The 19,554-nt window shown below is 45.2% G+C and overlaps 1 protein-coding gene and 1 long non-coding RNA gene across 7 annotated transcripts in view; both read left to right on the top strand.

The window, feature by feature from the left end:
- The first annotated feature begins 481 nt into the window (after nt 1-481).
- On the top strand, nt 482-5,932 carry LOC117740146. 6 transcript variants are annotated; one of them, XR_004610551.1, is made up of 6 exons: nt 482-716; nt 1,453-1,524; nt 1,602-1,697; nt 2,567-2,664; nt 3,007-3,189; nt 5,510-5,932. It is a non-coding gene; the product is annotated as an uncharacterized LOC117740146 (long non-coding RNA). The 6 variants fall into 6 exon arrangements; XR_004610555.1 differs by having other exon boundaries at nt 1,611-1,697; XR_004610553.1 differs by lacking the exon at nt 482-716 and adding an exon at nt 1,305-1,379.
- A 3,310-nt stretch (nt 5,933-9,242) lies between these two features.
- The window catches only part of LOC117740141 (NACHT, LRR and PYD domains-containing protein 12-like), a 16,324-nt gene continuing 6,012 nt past the window's right edge, over nt 9,243-19,554 (top strand). The window contains exons 1-12 of the mRNA XM_034546349.1: nt 9,243-9,298; nt 10,844-10,946; nt 11,048-11,155; nt 11,363-11,476; nt 11,702-11,851; nt 11,934-12,059; nt 12,191-12,245; nt 13,236-13,464; nt 13,544-15,347; nt 15,431-15,604; nt 17,927-18,100; nt 19,118-19,291. Coding sequence (XP_034402240.1) covers nt 10,858-10,946; nt 11,048-11,155; nt 11,363-11,476; nt 11,702-11,851; nt 11,934-12,059; nt 12,191-12,245; nt 13,236-13,464; nt 13,544-15,347; nt 15,431-15,604; nt 17,927-18,100; nt 19,118-19,291 — 3,197 coding nt within the window. The 5' untranslated portion in view covers nt 9,243-9,298; nt 10,844-10,857. The remainder of the gene's footprint in view (nt 9,299-10,843; nt 10,947-11,047; nt 11,156-11,362; nt 11,477-11,701; nt 11,852-11,933; nt 12,060-12,190; nt 12,246-13,235; nt 13,465-13,543; nt 15,348-15,430; nt 15,605-17,926; nt 18,101-19,117; nt 19,292-19,554) is intronic.

A 19,554-nucleotide genomic window follows, 5' to 3' on the forward strand; every position in this document is an offset into this window, starting at 1 on the left:
AGGAGGATACTGAAGAAATTATTGTCCATATTGGATAACCCGGACCACCCTCTCCACCTACTGCAGGGACAGCGGAGCACATTCTCCAACAGACTGCTTCAGCGCCCCTGGAATGTTCTCCTGTATCTGGAATGTTCTCCTGTATCTGGAATGTTCTCCCGTAACTACAGGAGAACATTCCTGATACAGGAGAACATTCCAGATACAGGAGAACATTTCCTGCCAACTGCTTTTAGACTTTATAATAATCACCTCTGGCCAGATCCTCCTCAAATTGAACAACATCAATAAACCTTGCACCGCTTTCACTTTATATGCACTTAGATACACTGTATATAATTACATTTTTATTTATTTTGTTCATTTCCTTTATTATTTTAATTCTTAAATGTAATATGTACTGCCCTGCTATTTTATTGTATTGTATTGTATTGTATTGTAAACTAAGATCTACTAGAGAAGGAAACACAGCACAGAGACAGACAGACCGTCAAGCAGACAGACACAGAGATCAAAGGAGAGAGGACCAGGTGGCGGTGATCAAACCAACAACAATACAAACAAAAACAACAACATCGGAGGTTGAACTGTTGAACCCATTTTAGCGCCACTTCTCCGGACTTTGTGCAGCTACAGCACGTCTTCTTCAGTGATTCTCGAGACGCCATTGAAGGATCGACAGCCGGACCGCTGGGAACATGACGTCTCTTCTTGAGGTAAGAATGCCAACATAATGCATTAGTCAGAGTAAAAGCTGTTGAACGGTCGACGTTAGTGACACCTTCTATGTGAGGTTAACCTCTCCTTAAGGGGTTGAGCTAACCTTATGTTAGCTAGCGGTTAGCTACATGAGGCATGGTTGTCTGCAGTTCTGTGTCGCCTTGGACGTCAAGAGTAAGTTAACTTAGCTGTCTAATACTTGAGTGTGTTCACGTTTCTTTAACATCGTCGATGTAACGGAGGTTATAGGTTTCTGTGTTGAACGAGCTAACATTAGCTTACTTTACCACAGGTTAGCTAAGGCAATGTTTAGTTAAAGCTAGCGTTATAGGTTAGGTTAATTAACGTTACTGTGGACACCGAGGGGTGCGACAAACTTCATCTAATAACCACGTTTTTATTGAAGTGCTTTGACGCCGGTCCCAAGCAGACATGTGTAACGTTAGATATGGAGCTTTAAAACTCATTTATACCGGAGCGTCACGTGGACAGCAGTCCGGACAGTCACGTTAACAGACGTGTCTGTCCGGACATGTTCAGACATGTCTGTTAACCTGGCTGTCCGGACTGCTGTTCACGTGACCGCTTACAACTGCGCTGTGGAGTTATATGAACGCCAGTGTGAAGACACAAAACAGCTAACAGCTCAATGTTTAAATGTATGTACAGATAATTAAGAATACTTACTTTTATCTTGTAAAATGTAATTAATTTGCTCCTGCCACCTGTCAGACATTGTTATCCAACTTGGTTGTGGACTTGGATGGGAACAACTTTCTGACCTTAATGACACCCAGGAAAACGGTGAGATTCTAATCCATTTAAATGCCAAAAGCAAGCAGTTTTTGTTTTTAAAGATGTTTATTTTATTCGTGTTGGAGAGGGAGAAGCGCCCCAGTGGAGCGAGAGGGGATGATCTGCAGCAAAGGGACCACCGGAAATCAAACCTTGGCCGCTACGATAACAACATGTGGCACGTGAGTGGGAATTTAGCCTTTTTATTTTCATTTACAACCATTGCATTGAAAAGAGTAAAAGTTGATAATTGAGATGATTTTGTTTTTTACCGAAGAGGATGCATGTCCTCTGTTAGGTTGTAGTGGATTTTATATATATTTGCACATGTAGATAAGAGAAGTTTATGTTTTAAATTAATACATAAAGAAAGATATGATAATTAATTTGGGATATTATGAGGAATATTCTGGAGGAATGTATTATGAAACATAAGAGAGGATCACTGTTTTATTATTCTGTTTTAATGACAAATGTAATGATTAACTGTATGATGCATGAGAATGAATGAATGTTTTATTGTTTAGACAATAGTTAAAATGGATGCCGATTGAAACCTAATGTGTTGCTTTTATTCTGAAGGCAGGATAATAGGGTTTTATTGTGAAGGGGAACTTCCTGTCCTTGACCGGAAGAGTGAGCTTTGACCCCGCTAGTTTATCAATTGGCTTAGCGAACAGAACGGCGGCATCCTTTGAACTGACCAATGGAACTAACCATTAGGTGTGAATTCACTTGCATGACCATACTAACGACCGAGCATTTGTTCTGGGGAGACATGGTTCTACTGGTCTGGAGACATGGTTCTACTGGTCTGGAGACTCGAGACAGCCCCGGTTTGTGGCTCCCTGGGAGCTGCAGTCCGTCTGTGGAGAGTTCCTCCTTTCTGGCCCCACGATCGTGAACGCTACATGAGTATTATCTTTGCCATTAAATATTGTTAAACTTTAACTCATTGAATCCTGAATTTCCTGCGGCCACGGGACCCGGAGCTTTGAACACGAATCTTACACCTCCCCTCGTCCTTTATTCCCTTAATCTTTCTTTTTAGGTGTGATTACGACTACCAGCATGGACCTCATCACCTTCTTTGTTGTTCTTCTAGTCTACCCCATGAATGGATACAAGTTTTGTCAAGGATACACAGTGGTAAGTTTTAGTAAAGTTCAGTGTGTGTGTTAATTTAACAGAAAGCTTTAGGCTCATCTATTTTTGTAAGCACTGTCCATTTCATGTTCAAACAGTGTATGCATGTTACATAACTTTGACTTAACATATGGCTAATTTTATTATATATTTTACATTTTTGATATACTATACTATCGACTGGCATTTTTATGAAAATATTTTATTCTACTCTTTTTTTTCAACATTTTGTACATTTCTTATTTTATTGTTAGAACCACTTTGTAACAGTGTAAGTGATATTTAAAGTTATATTATTGTTGTTACTGTTAATCTTCTCTATTTTGTCTTTTTTCTGTCTGAGAGAATCATGTCAGCCCACAGTGGACAACCGATTAACTTGTGAATCTTCAAGCAGTAATGATGACAACACCTGCCTTAAGTTCCAGTTTCCTGAACATCATGCCATGTCTGCTTGAGATTCTGTCCCACCTGTCTTCAGTCTGGACCCAATGACTCAGACACCAGTCTTGTCAAGGCTAAATTTAGGTAAGCGGTGGTATAGTTCAGTGTAGCAAATGATGGGTGCAAGCACAACTCAAACTTCACTCAATGGATCATCCTCGGGTCCATGGCCCAAGCCAACTGCTCGTGCAAACATAGAAGATAGAAGGTTTGAACTGATATCCCCCTTAAATTTCATTCCACGTATAGCAGTAACATTTAATTAATTCTAGGGCATATCCTCATGTGTATCTTTCCCAAAATCCACCTTTTACATTACATGTCATTTAGCTGACGCTTTTATCCAAAGCGACTTACAATAAGTGCATTAAACCATGAGTCCAAACTAAGAACAACAAGAATCAAGCAAGTACAATTTCTTCAATAAAGTTAAACTACAAAGTGCTATCAGTAAGAGACATTTAAGTGTTACTAAAGTGCTACTACGGCGCTACCTTCCCTATTCAAGGTATAGTATAGGAAAAGGCTCTCCCACACACGACCTGACTATTAACTTCAACAACTCAGTGCTGGCTCCGACTCTTGACTGCCAGGAACCTCTGTGTGACACTCGACAGTCAACTCTCTCTGACTGCCGACATTACCACAATAACACGCTCCTGTAGGTCCATGCTGTACAACATCAGGAGAATACGACCTCTTCTCACTCAGAAGGCGGCACAGGTTCTGGTCCAGGCTCTGGTCATCTCACGCCTAGACTATTGCAACTCCCTCCTGGCAGGTCTACCTGCTAATGCCATTCGACCTCTACAGCTCATCCAGAATGCAGCTGCTCGACTGGTCTTCAACCTCCCGAAATTTACCCACAATCCTCCGCGACCTTCACTGGTTACCGGTGGCCGCCCGCATCCGCTTCAAAACATTGGTACTTACGTACCGTGCTATGAACAGATCGGGTCCGGTCTACATCCAGGACATGGTCAAACCGTACACCCCAGCTCGTTCACTTTGCTCGGCTTCTGCCAATCGGCTCGTAGCTCCTTCACTTCGAGCTAAACACTCAACAAAATCACGACTGTTTGCTGTGCTGGCTCCTCATTGGTGGAACGAGCTCCCCATTGACATCAGGACAGCAGAAAGTCTCTACATCTTCTGTCGCAAACTAAAAACACATCTTTTTCGACTTTACCTTGAATAGGGAAGGTAGAGCCGTAGTAGCACTCTAGTAGCACTTAAATGTCCCTTACCGATAGCACTTTGTAGTTTGGCACTTTAGTAGCACTTAAATGGCACTTACGGATAGTACTCTGTAGTTTAGTTTAACGTTATTGAAGAAATTGTACTTGCTTGATTCTTGTTGTTCTGAGTTTGGACTCATGGTTTAATGCACTTATTGTAAGTCGCTTTGGATAAAAGCGTCAGCTAAATGACATGTAATGTAATGTAGTCGAAAAATATGTGTTTTTTAGTTTGCGACGGAAGATGTAGAGACTTTCTGCTGTCCTGATGTCAATGGGGAGCTCGTTCCACCAACGAGGAGCCAGCACAGCAAACAGTCGTGACTTCGTAGAGTGTTTAGCTCGAAGTGAAGGAGCTACGAGCCGATTGGCAGAAGCCGAGCCAAGTGAACGAGGTGGGGTGTGAGGTTAGACCATGTCCTGGGTGTGAGGTTAGACCATGTCCTGGATGTAGACCGGACCCGATCTGTTCGCAGCACGGTACGCAAGTACCAATGTTTTGAAGCGGATGCCGGCGGCCACCGGTAACCAGTGAAGGTCGCGGAGTAGTGTGGGTAAATTTCGGGAGGTTGAAGACCAGTCGAGCAGCTGCATTCTGGATGAGCTGTAGCGGTCGAATGGCATTAGCAGGTAGACCTGAAGGAGGGAGTTACAGTAGTCTAGCCGTGAGATGACCAGAGCCTGGACCAGAACCTGTGCCGAGTGAGAAGAGGTCGTATTCTCCTGATGTTGTACAGCATGTACCTACAGGAGCGTAGGTTTGCAACTGTGTCTTTGCACACAGGTGTTCCGTACTATTAATTTAATGGTAAATGAAGGAGGGCATTGTTTGCCATCGGACTGGGTCTCCTCATTGACAAAAATCAAACTGAATGGCGGAGGCAGATATATTAGCTATTATACACTGAGTATTTCAGTTATTCAAATCCACAACAGGATACAGACTACTGTAATCTATATTTAACACATTGTGATAATGCTGTTATGCTAAAATGTGTCCTTATTTAACATTCAACCTGACTTATTCATTTTGAATAACTATAAAGGTGACTTTATCATTGGAGCTCAGTTTAACACCAGAAGGCAGTGAATGTTCATCTGTTTAGGCATCATGCTCAAGCACTGCATCAATCTAACTTTGCCTTTGCTTCGTTTTTTGGCTGCAGAGAGGATCACCTGATGGTCCACATACGAGTCTTCAAGCGGAACTTCCTGAACTTTCTGTCCGGGAGACTATACCATGTTGGGTGCCCTCTTCAGTCAAGTCTGGACTCAGCGACTCATTGCTCTTGATGAACTCAGGGCAAGTGTCTAATCTTTTCATGTTTATTCATGGGTTATCCTTCATGTCCACATACTGTTTCTTCAAGATCTCCACAATGCTTTGTGAGTATACAGTACATGTTATTGGATCAGTTCAACCTGTTTTTTCACAGAGAATGTTAGTTTCTTAAGGTTTATCAACGATGGTTTGTATCTTGATTTACAAAAGGTGTTATTTGATATCCATCCATCCATCCATTATCACCCGCTTATCCGGGGTCGGGTCGCGGTATCAGCAGGTTCAGCAGGCCGACCCAGGCTTCCCTCTCACCCGCAACACTTTCCAGCTCATTCTGGGGGATCCCGAGGCGTTTCAAGGCCAGCCGGGAGATATAATCCCTCCAGCGTGTCCTCGGTCTTCCCCGGGGCCTCCTACCAGTTGGACGTGCCCGGAAAACCTCTAATGGGCTTTGAACAAGGTCCACTCGGATTCCATGTCCCCAGCCTCGCTCGGGATTTGTGAGAAATTCTTCCGGAGGTGGGAGTTGAAGACCTCCCGGACAGGATCCTCTGCCAGACGTTCCCAGTTCACCCTCACTACACGTTTGGGCTTGCCAGGTCTCTCTAGCCGACTCCCCCGCCATCTGATCCAACTCACCACCAGGTGGTGATCAGTTGACAGCTCTGCTCCTCTCTTCATCCGAGTGTCCAAGATATACGGCCGCAGATCAGATGATACGACTACATTGATCTCCGGCCTAAGGTGTTCTGGTACCAGGTACACTTATGAGCCACCTTATGTTCGAACATGGTGTTCGTTATGGACAAACTGTGGCTAGCACAGAAGTCCAACAACCAAACACCATTCGGGTTCAGATTGGGCAAGCCATTCCTCCCAATCACGCCCTGCCAGGTTTCTCTGTCATTGCCCACGTGAGCGTTGAAGTCTCCCAGGAGAACTATGGAGTTGGCAGGCGGCGCCCTTTCCAGGACCCCTCCCACCGACTCCAAGAAGGCCGGATACTCCGAAATGCTGTTTGGTGCATAAGCACAAACAACAGTCAGAGCCTTACTCCCCGTAGGTGCAGGGAGGCGACCCTCTCGTTCCCCGGGGAAAACTCCAACACAGCCGACAGTTGTTCTGCACACAAATGTGAACCCTCGCGATGACGCCGCAAGGAAAGGTGAAGGGTCGCCGGGCGTCGTCCTCTGTGCGCATGCACGGAGCAAATGTCGTCATAATTCATGCAACGAGTGTTGTGGTATCTCGGTCTGGTGGACCAGAGGGCTGCACCGTGGAGCCGTGTGCAAAACAAACCCATGAAACTTGTGTTGTTGCAGCGCACAAAGGGCCTGGAAATAAACGCGTACTTCCACCTCAATGCACCTCACGTAGATTTGCAGGAGGTCATCTCCCAGTTGGCGTCTCCTGTTTTGACCGCTTTGGCTGGAATGCATCGCGTGGAGTTTAAGTTCCTCGTCGCTAACGGGCTGCGCTTTCCCCGCTGACGGCTGCACCTGAACACTGACCTGCGTGTCCGGACGGCAGCTGCTCTCGGAGTTGGTTTAACCTGCAGTCTTTGTACAACGTGCAGCAGCAGCACAGCTCTTTTCAAGGTGTCGGTGTCGGCTCGGCAGGAGGCCCCGTTGGACTTTACCAACGGGGCCTCCCGCTGAGCCGTCTGAAGGTCTTTGGAGCACATGAAGCAACTTGAGGTCAAATTTAAAAAAACTGTCTGGTTGCACACGAGTCGTTTATGACACCTGGGAGCGTGAAGTGTTGAAGTTCACTTGAAGTGTGTTTCTGGAGGATCGTAAAACGTGTTCTCACTGACTGGTGAGCTGGACTTCAGCCAGTGGACTTTCATGGCCTGTCAACTCAAAAACTCATTTTGTTTTTTTCATTTTCGCCCTCTGGTGGCCGAGTTTGTTATCGCGTGTGGGATTTTAATTCATGTTTATGCTTTTTGATACCATTAAGGGGGGATTCAATGAATTTTGATGCAACCAATGGGGAATTTAACCGGTTTTGATGCTCTGACACCCACGGATGCCCCGATGATGCCGACCTTTACCCAGACAACAGTGCCTGACCCCTGGATGTTTTAGACCCAAACATAGGGGAGACACCCACATGCACCGAAGATGCCAACCTTTTCCCAGGGTGCACAGCCTTACCTCGGGATGGGAGACGGTTTTGGCAATTGACAACGAGAGGTACCTCAAAGAACAGGTGAGCAGATTACCTTTTGACTTAGAATGTCTGTAATTGGATAAACTAAATTGAGTTGTCAACAGCAAAATAAGCCTCTGCCCATGATTTAGAAATAGTCTGAAATTCTCTGATTACACGTAAAAAAAAAAAAGCACATATTTCCACTGGGGGAAAGAGAATAGGTTTCCACTTGTAGGGATATTTTTTTTACAGGTAGGGATTTAGGTAAAAGAATAAAGAGTTTAAATAGGACTTGGGGACGCTCGACAGGGCTATCCACGTCTACTCATAGTCGGTAGAAATCCAGGTTGAAATCTGTGTTGTCGATACTCCGGTAACGGACCGTTAAGGACAGTCAGTTTAGTTTATTACCGTGGAAGGCGGGGAAGGACACAGGTTTATTATTTAGTATTTTCAATACACTGTGCGGGTGGGTTTTGTAGATCTTGGTGAGTTTAATGAGACCTGAAAAAAGAGTGTATCAGGACACGAAAGTGTGCGGAGAATTGCTCGGAAGAAGGTTCTCGACCAGACTACATCTCTGTGGGGCATTAAAAGGGGAATAAAAGGGATAATCATAGAGATGGTACTACATGGTAAGGAGAAATAAAACAATATTTGTGGACTGGTGTTAGAAACCCCAGCGATCGAGCGCTGTATCTCTCTGTATGTTCTATTGTCCTGGACAGTGTTGTTACCGGACAGTGTCCCACGTCGTAATCCCTCCCGATGTCTCGAGTCGTCTCTTCTTATGTCCTTCAGTCGTGCAATCCCCCCTCTCGTCCTCACCCAGTTGCTCAATTAGCTCATTCCTTATCATAGTTCAACACACACACACATCTCGACCTCCACAGAATACACTCCTCGTTGAAATAAGAGGAACCTGATTACTTATTTTTAAACAAAGAGTATTTAGCAAAGTTTAAGGGTTTCAGCTGGAAGGCCGATTCTCCCAGTTGCTCAGTGACATCACTCTTTGTCACAGTTAACACACACACACATTTTTAACTCAACGGATACACTCTTTGCTATAATAAGAGGAACTTGATTTACTTCCTATAAAGCATAGAGTATTTGAGCAAAGTTGAAGGATTTCAGCTGAAGGGCTGATTCTTCTTCATGCCCAGACCAGAGCAGAGCGTCCCTGCAATGAGGACCAGAGGCTCGAGCTGGTGGACCATCACGGATAAAACAGCAGCTTGTGAATGTTTGAGTGCAGAAGGGAAGTCTGGGTGTGCTGAACAAGTTAAAACACACCCATTATCATTCACTTGTGACTATCTACACCTGTTGACTGGTTCTGACGTCACACAGTTTGATTTTGGACTTTGACTCTGAAGAGATGGGGGCGTGACGGCGTCCTCAGATCAAATGCACACTCACAACAGGACTGACATGAGCAGCTTCTTCTCTCCAGAGCTTCCTCCACACATGAAGGTGAACGTGTCTGTAAACTGACCTGAGCTCAGTTCAGCAGGTGAGAATCCGACCGGAGGAATCTGGACATGTTTGATCATCAGGATCACTTTGATCACTTTGTGTTCTTTCTCTATTTAACTGGACGGTAGAAATAGTTCCCGATCTCTTAGAGATTGAGAGCTGTAATATGCTGGTGTAACCCATCGTATAAGGCTCAATGGAAAAACTTTGAAGAGAAAATAACCTTTACCCCCATACAGGCAATTCTAGCTGATAACAACCTATAAAAGCCACATCAATACTACTGATAACACATGGGTGCAGTGGACTCTTGAAGTATGGTAAACCATTATCAGAGAACACAAATTATAGGGAGATATTGTAACACCGAAATGGTGTGCATATGGTTCTGACTTTACACAAAATAAATTGGATACTAGATGTAGGGATTGGACAGCGAAAGGAATAACATTCATATGCAACAGAAACTCTTAAAGAGAAGCACTCACTAGAAATACACGACTTCTATCAATACTTGCAGATGCGACACTATGTGAATACGAAGATGGTAAATATGACAGAGAGTACATATCTGATAGAACTGTTTAGAAAAGCATTTAACTGAGATATAGACAGTAAAATCACTTCAGGTATATATAAATGTCTGTTGAATTTTAAAACACATTCAACCTCTTATATTAAAACAAAATGGGAGAAGGAGGGAGGAATAACTATATCTGAGGAAGAATGGACAGTCATGTGTAAAGTTCAATGGAAGTGTACCAGCTCTCAAACATAGAGAGAGTTTGGGTCTAAAAATGGGATACAGTATTTTATTTCACCCTCTCAGAAACCCTCCTGTTTGCTGGAGAGGATGTGAAAATCAAAATGCAAACCATCCATCCATTATCAGCCTGAAATTCACAGACGACCGGTGATAAAGGGCAGCCCTGGCGGAGGCCGACACCCACCGGGAACTTGTCTGACTTAATGCTGAGAATACGAACACAGCTCTGACTGCAGGCGTACAGAGACCGGATGGCCCGTTGCAATGAGTCCGGTACCCAATACTCCTGCAGCACCCCCTCAAAAAACCCTGAGGGACCCGGTCGAAAGCCTTCTTCAAGTCTAGATAGCCCATGTAGACTGGTTGGGCAAACTCCAAGGACTCCTCCAGTAGTCTTGCGAGGGTAAAGAGCTGGTCGGACGGAATCCGCACTGCTCGTCTTGAATCTGAGGTTCGACAAACGGTCGGAGCCTCCTCTCCTGGAGCATAAGCAGTAGTGTGTGATACTCCGATAGTTCGAGCACACTCTCCGGTCCCCCTTTTAGAAAATGGGTACCACCACCCCGGTCTTCCAGTCCATGGGCGCTGTTCCCGACCTCCATGCAACATTGAAAAGGCGTGTCAGCCAAGACAGCCCAACAATTTCCAGAGCCTTCAGCATCTCAGGGCGGATCTCATCCAACCCCGACGCCTTGCCACCAAAACCGTGACTCAAAGTTTGTCAGAACCGGTTTGACAGCTTTTGTTGCAGTGTGTGTGTCCTGTGACATTTCCAGTGTTGTAGTGATGACAGCAGGTGTTTGTGTTTGTGTGAAGGTGTGGACTCTGCTATGCATCAGTGGGAGGACAGAGAGGAGGGAGTCCCTCCCTCTAAAGCCACTCTGTGTGGGGAACATGACAGCCAGACCAAAGCTCAGAGGTGAGACCAGGACCACTAACAGGCCAGGACTCTTCTCCATGTCACATCACTCCTCCATCATTATTCACCCTCTAAGCTCTGTGTGTGTGTGTGTTGAACAGACCAGACTCTCCTGGACCTGGACCTGGACCCAGCTGTGTGTCCATGAAGAGTGACCGGTCTATGGACTTTCCTCCTACTTTTAAAAGACAACCCCTTCCAGAGACTCAGTGAGTTAATATATTATATAATCACACTGATGAACGCTTTTATATACATAATATACATATATAGAAGCATGCATGTGTATTAATAAAGACAATCGTGGTCTTAAAATCACTCCACTGGATCTCTAACAGGCCAGGACTCTTCTCCATGTCACATCACTCCTCCATCATTATTCACCCTCTAAGCTCTGTGTGTGTTGTGTTGAACAGACCAGACTCTCCTGGACCTGGACCTGGACCTGGACCCAGCTGTGTGTCCATGAAGAGTGACCGGTCTATGGACTTTCCTCCTACTTTTAAAAGACAACCCCCTCCAGAGACTCAGTGAGTTAATATATTATATAATCACACTGATGAACGCTTTTATATACATATATAGAAGCATGCATGTGTATTAATAAAGACAATCGTGGTCTTAAAATCACTCCACTAACATTAACATTCAACGATGGACTTCAGTCTGTTAGGTAAGCTTTTACAACCAAAAGAAACAAAATCTGTCAGAATTTTACTGAACATGTGTATTTATCAGCACTGTGTTTCTGTCAGGATCCATCAGCAGAGAGTTGACTCTCCTGGACCTGGACCTGGACCTGGACCTGGACCGGGACCTGGACCTGGACCCAGTTGTGTGTCCATGAAGAGTGACCAGTCTATGGGAACCCCTTTTACATTCAACGATGGACTTCATTCTGTTAGGTAAGCTTTTACAACCAAAAGAAACAAAATCTGTCAGAATTTTACTGAACATGTGTATTTATCAGCACTGTGTTTCTGTCAGGATCCATCAGCAGAGAGTTGACTCTCCTGGACCTGGACCTGGACCCAGTTGTGTGTCCATGAAGAGTGACCAGTCTATGGGAACCCCTTTAATATTCAGAGATGGACTTCAGTCTGTTGAACTAAGGTGAGCTTCCATGAGGCTACTGTGTTTCTATGAGGATCCATCAACAGAGATCAGACTCTCCTTTACCTTTGATTTCAGGATTCCTTAAGACAGAACATAATATACAACTTGTACTTTTGTTTTCTCCAAAGAGTTCAGCAACAGAGATCCCAAGTGATCCCAAGAGACCTGGACCCCATATTTAAGGTTTGTGAGTCAGAGACTGTATGAAACATAGAGATGGTCAAAGAGTTGATGGAGCTTAGACGGGCAGGTGAAGCTGTCAATCAAAGGGGCCACGCCCTCTATGTCTAACTTTCAGGCATAATATCATATGAATGGCTGAGTTGTATATCTGTGGGGATTAACTCACTTTTGGAGCTTTTGTGTGTGCACTGACTAGCTAATCACCGCCACAGTGCACAGCGCTCATACAGGAGGACCAATGACAACGCCGTCCTGACTGCGTCGTCATGGAAGCGTAACGCCCATCTTCAAGTACCCCGAGGTTAAAACTATGCTCTGTAAGCACTATGCTGTTGAGGAGAGCTCTGTTCATGCTTATAGCACCGTTAGCTGCTAGCTCAGACATCTCAGCGGCTAGCAGCTAACGGTGCTAACAGTGTGCAGGAAGGAACCCACCCGGCTGTTTGGGGGTCAATCACACGTCACATTAAATCAAGGAAAGCTTGCAAGCACAAAAAGGACGGATCTCAGGTATCGTTTGATTGGAGAAGTTTCGATACTACTTGGTTCTGGGTTGTTTCGGGATTCCCGGCCCTAACTCGATGAGACATTGATTAAAACTAAATTCCTACACAAGCCTTATCTATTAAACCTCCTCTGACCTCTGATGTCAACATTTAGACACTCAAGACATTATGGTCTTTCAATTGAAGATGGAGAATTATGCTTGTTTTTGTTTTTCAGTTGGTAGTATTGGATATAGATTTACAATAATATTTCCCCGAATGCATTGATAATCTACATTAACACAATGTTGACAGATTAGGTAGTAAAACACTTTTGAAAAAGCAATAATAACACGATACTAATACAATACAAACTTTTACAGTTTTGATGTAACATGAAAGCTAGAAGCTGAAATTCAGGAGATATTACAAAGCTTTGAACCAACCTCAATACACCAGTTTAAATAATAAAAAATGTAAATATAATTTTATTGTTTGGTTCCAGCTGCTTGAGAAGAACATTGTCAGCTTCATGAAGAGCGAGCTGAAGAAGATGCAAAAAGTCCTCAGTCCAGATTACCCAGAAGGCTCTGCGGGTCAGAAGGAAGATGAGGAGGTGTTGGACGGTGAGGAAGAAGAGCAGATGAGGAGCAGCGGGGAAGCATTTCTGAAGATCACACTAAACCTCTTGAGAAGAATGAAGCAGGAGGAGCTGGCTGACTGTCTGCAGAGCAGTAAGAGGATTTAAAAGACTTTACAATTAAACAGAAGACCACCACTCACTAATTTCATTTTTGATTTTTGTCATTCCAGAAACCAGTGCTGCAGTGTGCCAACATGAACTCAAGTCTAACCTGAAGAAGAAGTTCCAGTGTGTGTTTGAGGGGATCCCTAAAGCAGGGAACCCAACCCTCCTGAACCAGATCTACACAGAGCTCTACATCACAGAGGGAGGGAGTGCAGAGGTCAATGAGGAGCACGAGGTCAGACAGATTGAAACAGCATCCAGGAAACCACACAGACCAGAAACACCCATCAGACAAGAAGACCTCTTCAAAGCCTCGTCTGGAGGAGAGGAACCAATCAGAACAGTGATGACTAAGGGAGTGGCTGGCGTTGGGAAAACAGTCCTAACACAGAAGTTCACTCTGGACTGGGCTGAAGACAAAGCCAACCAGGACATCCAGTTCACGTTTCCTTTCACGTTCAGAGAGCTGAATGTGCTGAAAGAGAAGAAGTTCAGCTTGGTGGAACTCGTTCATCACTTCTTCACTGAAACCAGAGAAGCAGCAATCTGCAGGTTTGAAGAGTTCCCGGTTGTGTTCATCTTTGACGGTCTGGATGAGTGTCGACTTCCTCTGGACTTCCACAACAATGAGGTCCTGACTGATGTCACAGAGTCCACCTCAGTGGATGTGCTGCTCACAAACCTCTTCAGGGGGAACCTGCTTCCCTGTGCTCGCCTCTGGATAACCACACGACCTGCAGCAGCCAATCAGATCCCTCCTGACTGTGTTGGCTTGGTGACAGAGGTCAGAGGGTTCACTGACCCACAGAAGGAGGCCTACTTCGGGAAGAGGTTCAGAGATGAGGAGCAGGCCAGCAGGATCATCTCCCACATCAAGACCTCCCGAAGCCTCCACATCATGTGCCACATCCCAGTCTTCTGCTGGATCACTGCTACAGTTCTGGAGGACGTGTTGAAGACAATAGAGGGAGGAGAGCTGCCCAAGACCCTGACCGAGATGTACATCCACTTCCTGGTGGTTCAGTCCAAAGTGAAGAAGGTCAAGTTCGATGGAGGAGCTGAAACGGATCAACACTGGAGTCCAGAGACCAGGAAGATGACGGAGTCTCTGGGAAAACTGGCTTTTGATCAGCTGCAGAAAGGGAACCTGATCTTCTATGAATCCGACCTGACAGAGTGTGGCATCGATATCAGAGCAGCCTCAGTGTACTCAGGAGTGTTCACACAGATCTTCAGAGAGGAGAGAGGACTGTACCAGGATCAGGTGTTCTGCTTCGTCCATCTGAGTGTTCAGGAGTTTCTGGCTGCTCTTCATGTCCATCTGACCTTCAGCAAATCTGGTGTCAACCTGCTGGCAGAAGAACAAACAACCTCCCGTTGGTCTAAAGTCTTTAGAGACAAACCTGAACCAAGACATCTCTACCAGAGTGCTGTGGACAAGGCCTCACAGAGTCCAAATGGACACCTGGACTTGTTCCTCCGCTTCCTCCTGGGTCTTTCCCTGGAGACCAATCAGACCATTCTGCGAGGTCTGCTGCGACAGACAGGAAGTAGCTCACTGACCAATCAGAGAACAGCCCAGTACATCAAGAGGATGATCAGTGAGAATCATTCTCCAGAGAAAAGCATCAATCTGTTCCACTGTCTGAATGAACTGAATGATGGTTCTCTGGTGGAGGAGATCCAACAGTCCCTGAGATCAGGACGTCTCTCCACAGATGAACTGTCTCCTGCTCAGTGGTCAGCTCTGGTCTTCATCTTACTGTCATCAGGAAAAGATCTGGAGGTGTTTGACCTGAAGGAATACTCTGCTTCAGAAGAGGCTCTTCTGAGGCTGCTGCCGGTGGTCAAAGCCTCCAACAAAGCTGTGTACGGATACATTAACATTACTAAATGGGGTTGATGTTTTACTTTGAATATGTTGTTTGTATTAATCCCTGTTCCTCCCTTAGGCTGAGTGGCTGTAAACTCTCAGAGAGAAGCTGTGGAGCTCTGTCCTCAGTCCTCAGCTCCCAGTCCTCTAGTCTGAAAGACCTGGACCTGAGTTACAACATGCTGCAGGATTCAGGAGTGAAGCTTCTTTCTGCTGGACTGGAGAGTCCACACTGTGCACTTGAACATCTCAGGTCAGGATCAGCTGATTTACCACACAGATGATGTAGTGGTCTAAGTGTTGTGACGGTAAAAATATGTGTGATCTGTGGACTGGTTCAAGGGCAGAGCAACAGGGAGGATGTGGAGGTGGAGGAGGACAGATGACCGAAACCTGGCCTTCTTTGATGTCTGTCTTATTGAAACCAACTCACTCTCCTCTTTGTTCTCCTCAAAGAGACCTACACATATTTTTCTCTGTCGTCATTTGGGGGGCTATGAAGGAGGGACTGCATATGCTTTTATAAATCACGATGTAATACAATGTATGAACGAAGAGATTTCCGCAGCTCACTGAGATACGTGGCTGTTGAACTCTTTTCCAGCTTGCAAGTGTAGCCCTGTCTACAAATTAGCATTTAATTTAATTAGCATTCAGGAGGTAGTCAGTTTTCTACACACATTATAGATATAGATATACATAACCATAGATACGCATATAAATTAGAGTGAGCTTTACCGGTCAAAAGTTAGAGTTCAGTTAAATGAGCATAGTTTGGTTGAGTTCCACCAGTGTTTTCTAATTTGTTTTGGGAGAGTTATCTGTTTGTCATTGTTTTCTGATGTTGGCTGGGTGGTCCTTAGACCATCCGTCAATCCCGCCTCACTATCAGGTAGAGGGGCGGGACCTAAATGTAATAGAACTGTCAACTTATAGGGGACAGCAACAGCTGTTGCCCCCGCGGCGTGTGTTACGATGAGAACATCTGGTCATCTGGTCATGGCTGACTAATAGTTACCCGCGGGGCTGCCGTTATGTGATCTACCCAGGTAAAGACCAGTTGTTTGGTGTTTCTATATATTATGACTAACTGTTATATTGATAAACAATGTTACAATGTCAATACCACGTCTCAATGTGACGGAGGACTCCTGTGCTAACTTTAGTCCGTCCCAGATTGATCATCTTGTCGATAGTGCTACAGGCTCACTGAGAATGACACTAGACTCGATAGCCCCACTGAAGAAAAAGACAGTGAGGCAAAGGAGGTTTGCTCCCTGGTAGAACCCTCAGACCCGCGACTTAAAGCAAACTTCACGAAAGCTCCAAAGCATATGGCGTTCCACCAATCTGGAAGAATCACGCTTAGTTTGGCGAGATAGTCTTAAAACATATAAAAAGGCTCTCCGTAATGCAAGAGCAGCCTATTACTCATCAGTAATAGAGAAAAATAAGAACAACCCCAGGGTTCTCTTTAGCACTGTAGCCAGGCTGACAGAGAGTCACAGTTCTGTGGAGCCGTGTATTCCTATAGACCTCAGTAGTAATGACTTCATGAACTTCTTCAATGAAAAGATTTTAACTATTAGAGGCAAGATTGATGCTCTCTTGCCCTTAACTACTGCCGATCTGTCATCAAGAGGAGTGGCCTTGGAAACGGCTGTATGCCCTGTTGTATATTTGGATAGCTTTTCTCCCATTAACCTAGACCAATTGTCTTCAACGGTTTCTACTTCTAAACCGTCTACCTGTCTCTTAGACCCCATCCCAACGAGGCTGCTTAAAGACGTGTTGCCTTTAATTGGCACCTCTCTGCTGGATATTGTTAATGTGTCATTGCTAACAGGCCATGTACCACATTCCTTCAAAGTAGCTGTAATTAAACCTCTCCTGAAGAAGCCCACTCTTAATCCAGAGGTGTTGGCTAACTACAGACCGATCTCTAACCTTCCCTTCCTCTCTAAGATCCTTGAGAAAGTAGTCGCAAATCAGTTGTGTGACTTTCTACATCAGAATAGTTTATTTGAGGAGTTTCAGTCAGGATTTAGAAAAGACCACAGCACAGAGACAGCACTGGTGAAAATTACAAATGACGTCCTAATTGCATCAGATAAAGGACTCATCTCCGTACTGGTATTATTAGACCTTAGTGCTGATAAAGGACTCATCTCTGTACTGGTCTTGTTAGACCTTAGTGCTGATAAAGGACTCATCTCTGTACTGGTCTTGTTAGACCTTAGTGCTGATAAAGGACTCATCTCTGTACTGGTCTTGTTAGACCTTAGTGCTGCGTTCGACACCATTGATCATGACATCCTATTACAGAGACTGGATCAGTCGATTGGCATTTCAGGTACCGCACTAAGTTGGTTTAAATCCTATTTATCAGATCGATATCAATTTGTTTTTGTAAACGATGAAGCCTCAATGACCACCAACGTTAATCACGGATGTCGTATGTGTACAGATTGTAAAGCCCTCTGAGGGGAGTTTGTAATTTGTGATATTGGGCTATACAAAATAAACTGAATTGAATTGAATATGATAAACTCTGTGTTGTTTTGTGTGTTTTCAGTCTGTCATGCTGTCAGATCTCAGATGAAGGCTGTTCTTCTCTGGGATCAGCTCTGAAGTCAAACCCCTCCAGTCTGAGAGAACTGAATCTGAGTGGAAACCAGCTGCAGGATTCAGACTTGAAGCTGCTGAGTGGTTTTCTGGAGAGTCCACATTGTAGTCTGGAGACTCTGAGGTGGGTTCACTGTCTGCTGCTAGTGTAGCACCTTCATGTTTAATCAATAACTATCTGATTGGTCTACGTATTGATCATCACGTGTTACATTTCCTGGTCATATGTTCCACTTCACATCAGCTGCCTCGTTGTCTGCATGTCATCCTCTACAATCATGAAATGTACAACTGGTCTGGATTCATGCTGCTGGTGGACTACTGAACAGGGCTACTGGGCACAGAGCCAGGGGGCCAAGGGTCAGGGGGTCAAAGGGTTAGGGGGCACAGAGCCAGGGGGCAAAGGGTCAGGGGTCAAAGAGTCAGGGGGTAAAGGGTCAGGGGGTCAAAGGGTAGGGGTCAGGGGGGAAAGGGTCAGGGGGTCAAAGGGTCAGGGGGCAAAGGTTCAAAGGGTCAAGAAGCCAAAGGGTCGGGGGTCAGGGGGTCAAAGGGTTAGGGGGTCAAAGGTTCAGGGTCAGGGGGCAAAGGGTTAGGGGGTCAAAGAGTCAGGGTCAGGGGGCAAAGGGTTAGGGGGCCAAAGGGTCAGGGGGGCAAAGGGTCAGGGGGCAAAGGGTCAGGGGGGCAAAGGATCAAAGGGTTAGGGGGTCAAAGGGTCAGGGGGCAAAGGGTCAGGGGGTCAAAGGGTAGGGGTCAGGGGGGAAAGGGTCAGGGGGGCAAAGGTTCAAAGGGTCAAGAAGCCAAAGGGTCGGGGGTCAGGGGGCCAAAAGGTCAGGGGCCAAAGGGTCAGAGGGCAAAGGGCCAGGAGCCCAAAGGGTCAGGACATGACATCTATTCTTCTGTCCATCCGGGGAGAGGGATCCTCCTCTGTTGCTCTCCTGAAGGTTTCTTCCCTTTTTTCCCTGTGAAAGGTTATTTTTGGGGAGTTTTTCCTGATCCGATGTGAGGTCAAAGGTCAGGGATTAGATATGTGTACAGATTGTAAAGCCCTCTGAGGGGAGTTTGTGATATTGGGCTATACAAAATAAACTGAATTGAATTGAATTGAATATGATAAACTCTGTGTTGTTTTGTGTGTTTTCAGTCTGTCAGGCTGTGAGATCTCAGATGAAGGCTGTTCTTCTCTGGGATCAGCTCTGAAGTCAAACCCCTCCAGTCTGAGAGAACTGGATCTGAGTGGAAACCAGCTGAAGGATTCAGGAGTGAAGCTGCTGAGTGGTTTTCTGGAGAGTCCACATTGTAGTCTGGAGACTCTGAGGTGGGTTCACTGTCTGCTGCTAGTGTAGCACCTTCATGTTTAATCAATAACTATCTGATTGGTCTACGTATTGAATGTCACTCAAAAGGACACAAAGAGTATTGATGAGTATATTAAATATACTATACAGAGACGTGAGGTTCATGGCTGGTGAGGCAGATTTACAAACATCATTCCGATAGAGGAGCTAAACCACCATTCAATCAGCAGCTTGGACATTGACTCCTGGTTGTTTTTCATGTTTCATATCTGCAGTCATTACA

Source organism: Cyclopterus lumpus, chromosome 12 (genome assembly GCF_009769545.1).
Source record: "Cyclopterus lumpus isolate fCycLum1 chromosome 12, fCycLum1.pri, whole genome shotgun sequence".
Lineage (NCBI taxonomy): Eukaryota > Metazoa > Chordata > Actinopteri > Perciformes > Cyclopteridae > Cyclopterus > Cyclopterus lumpus.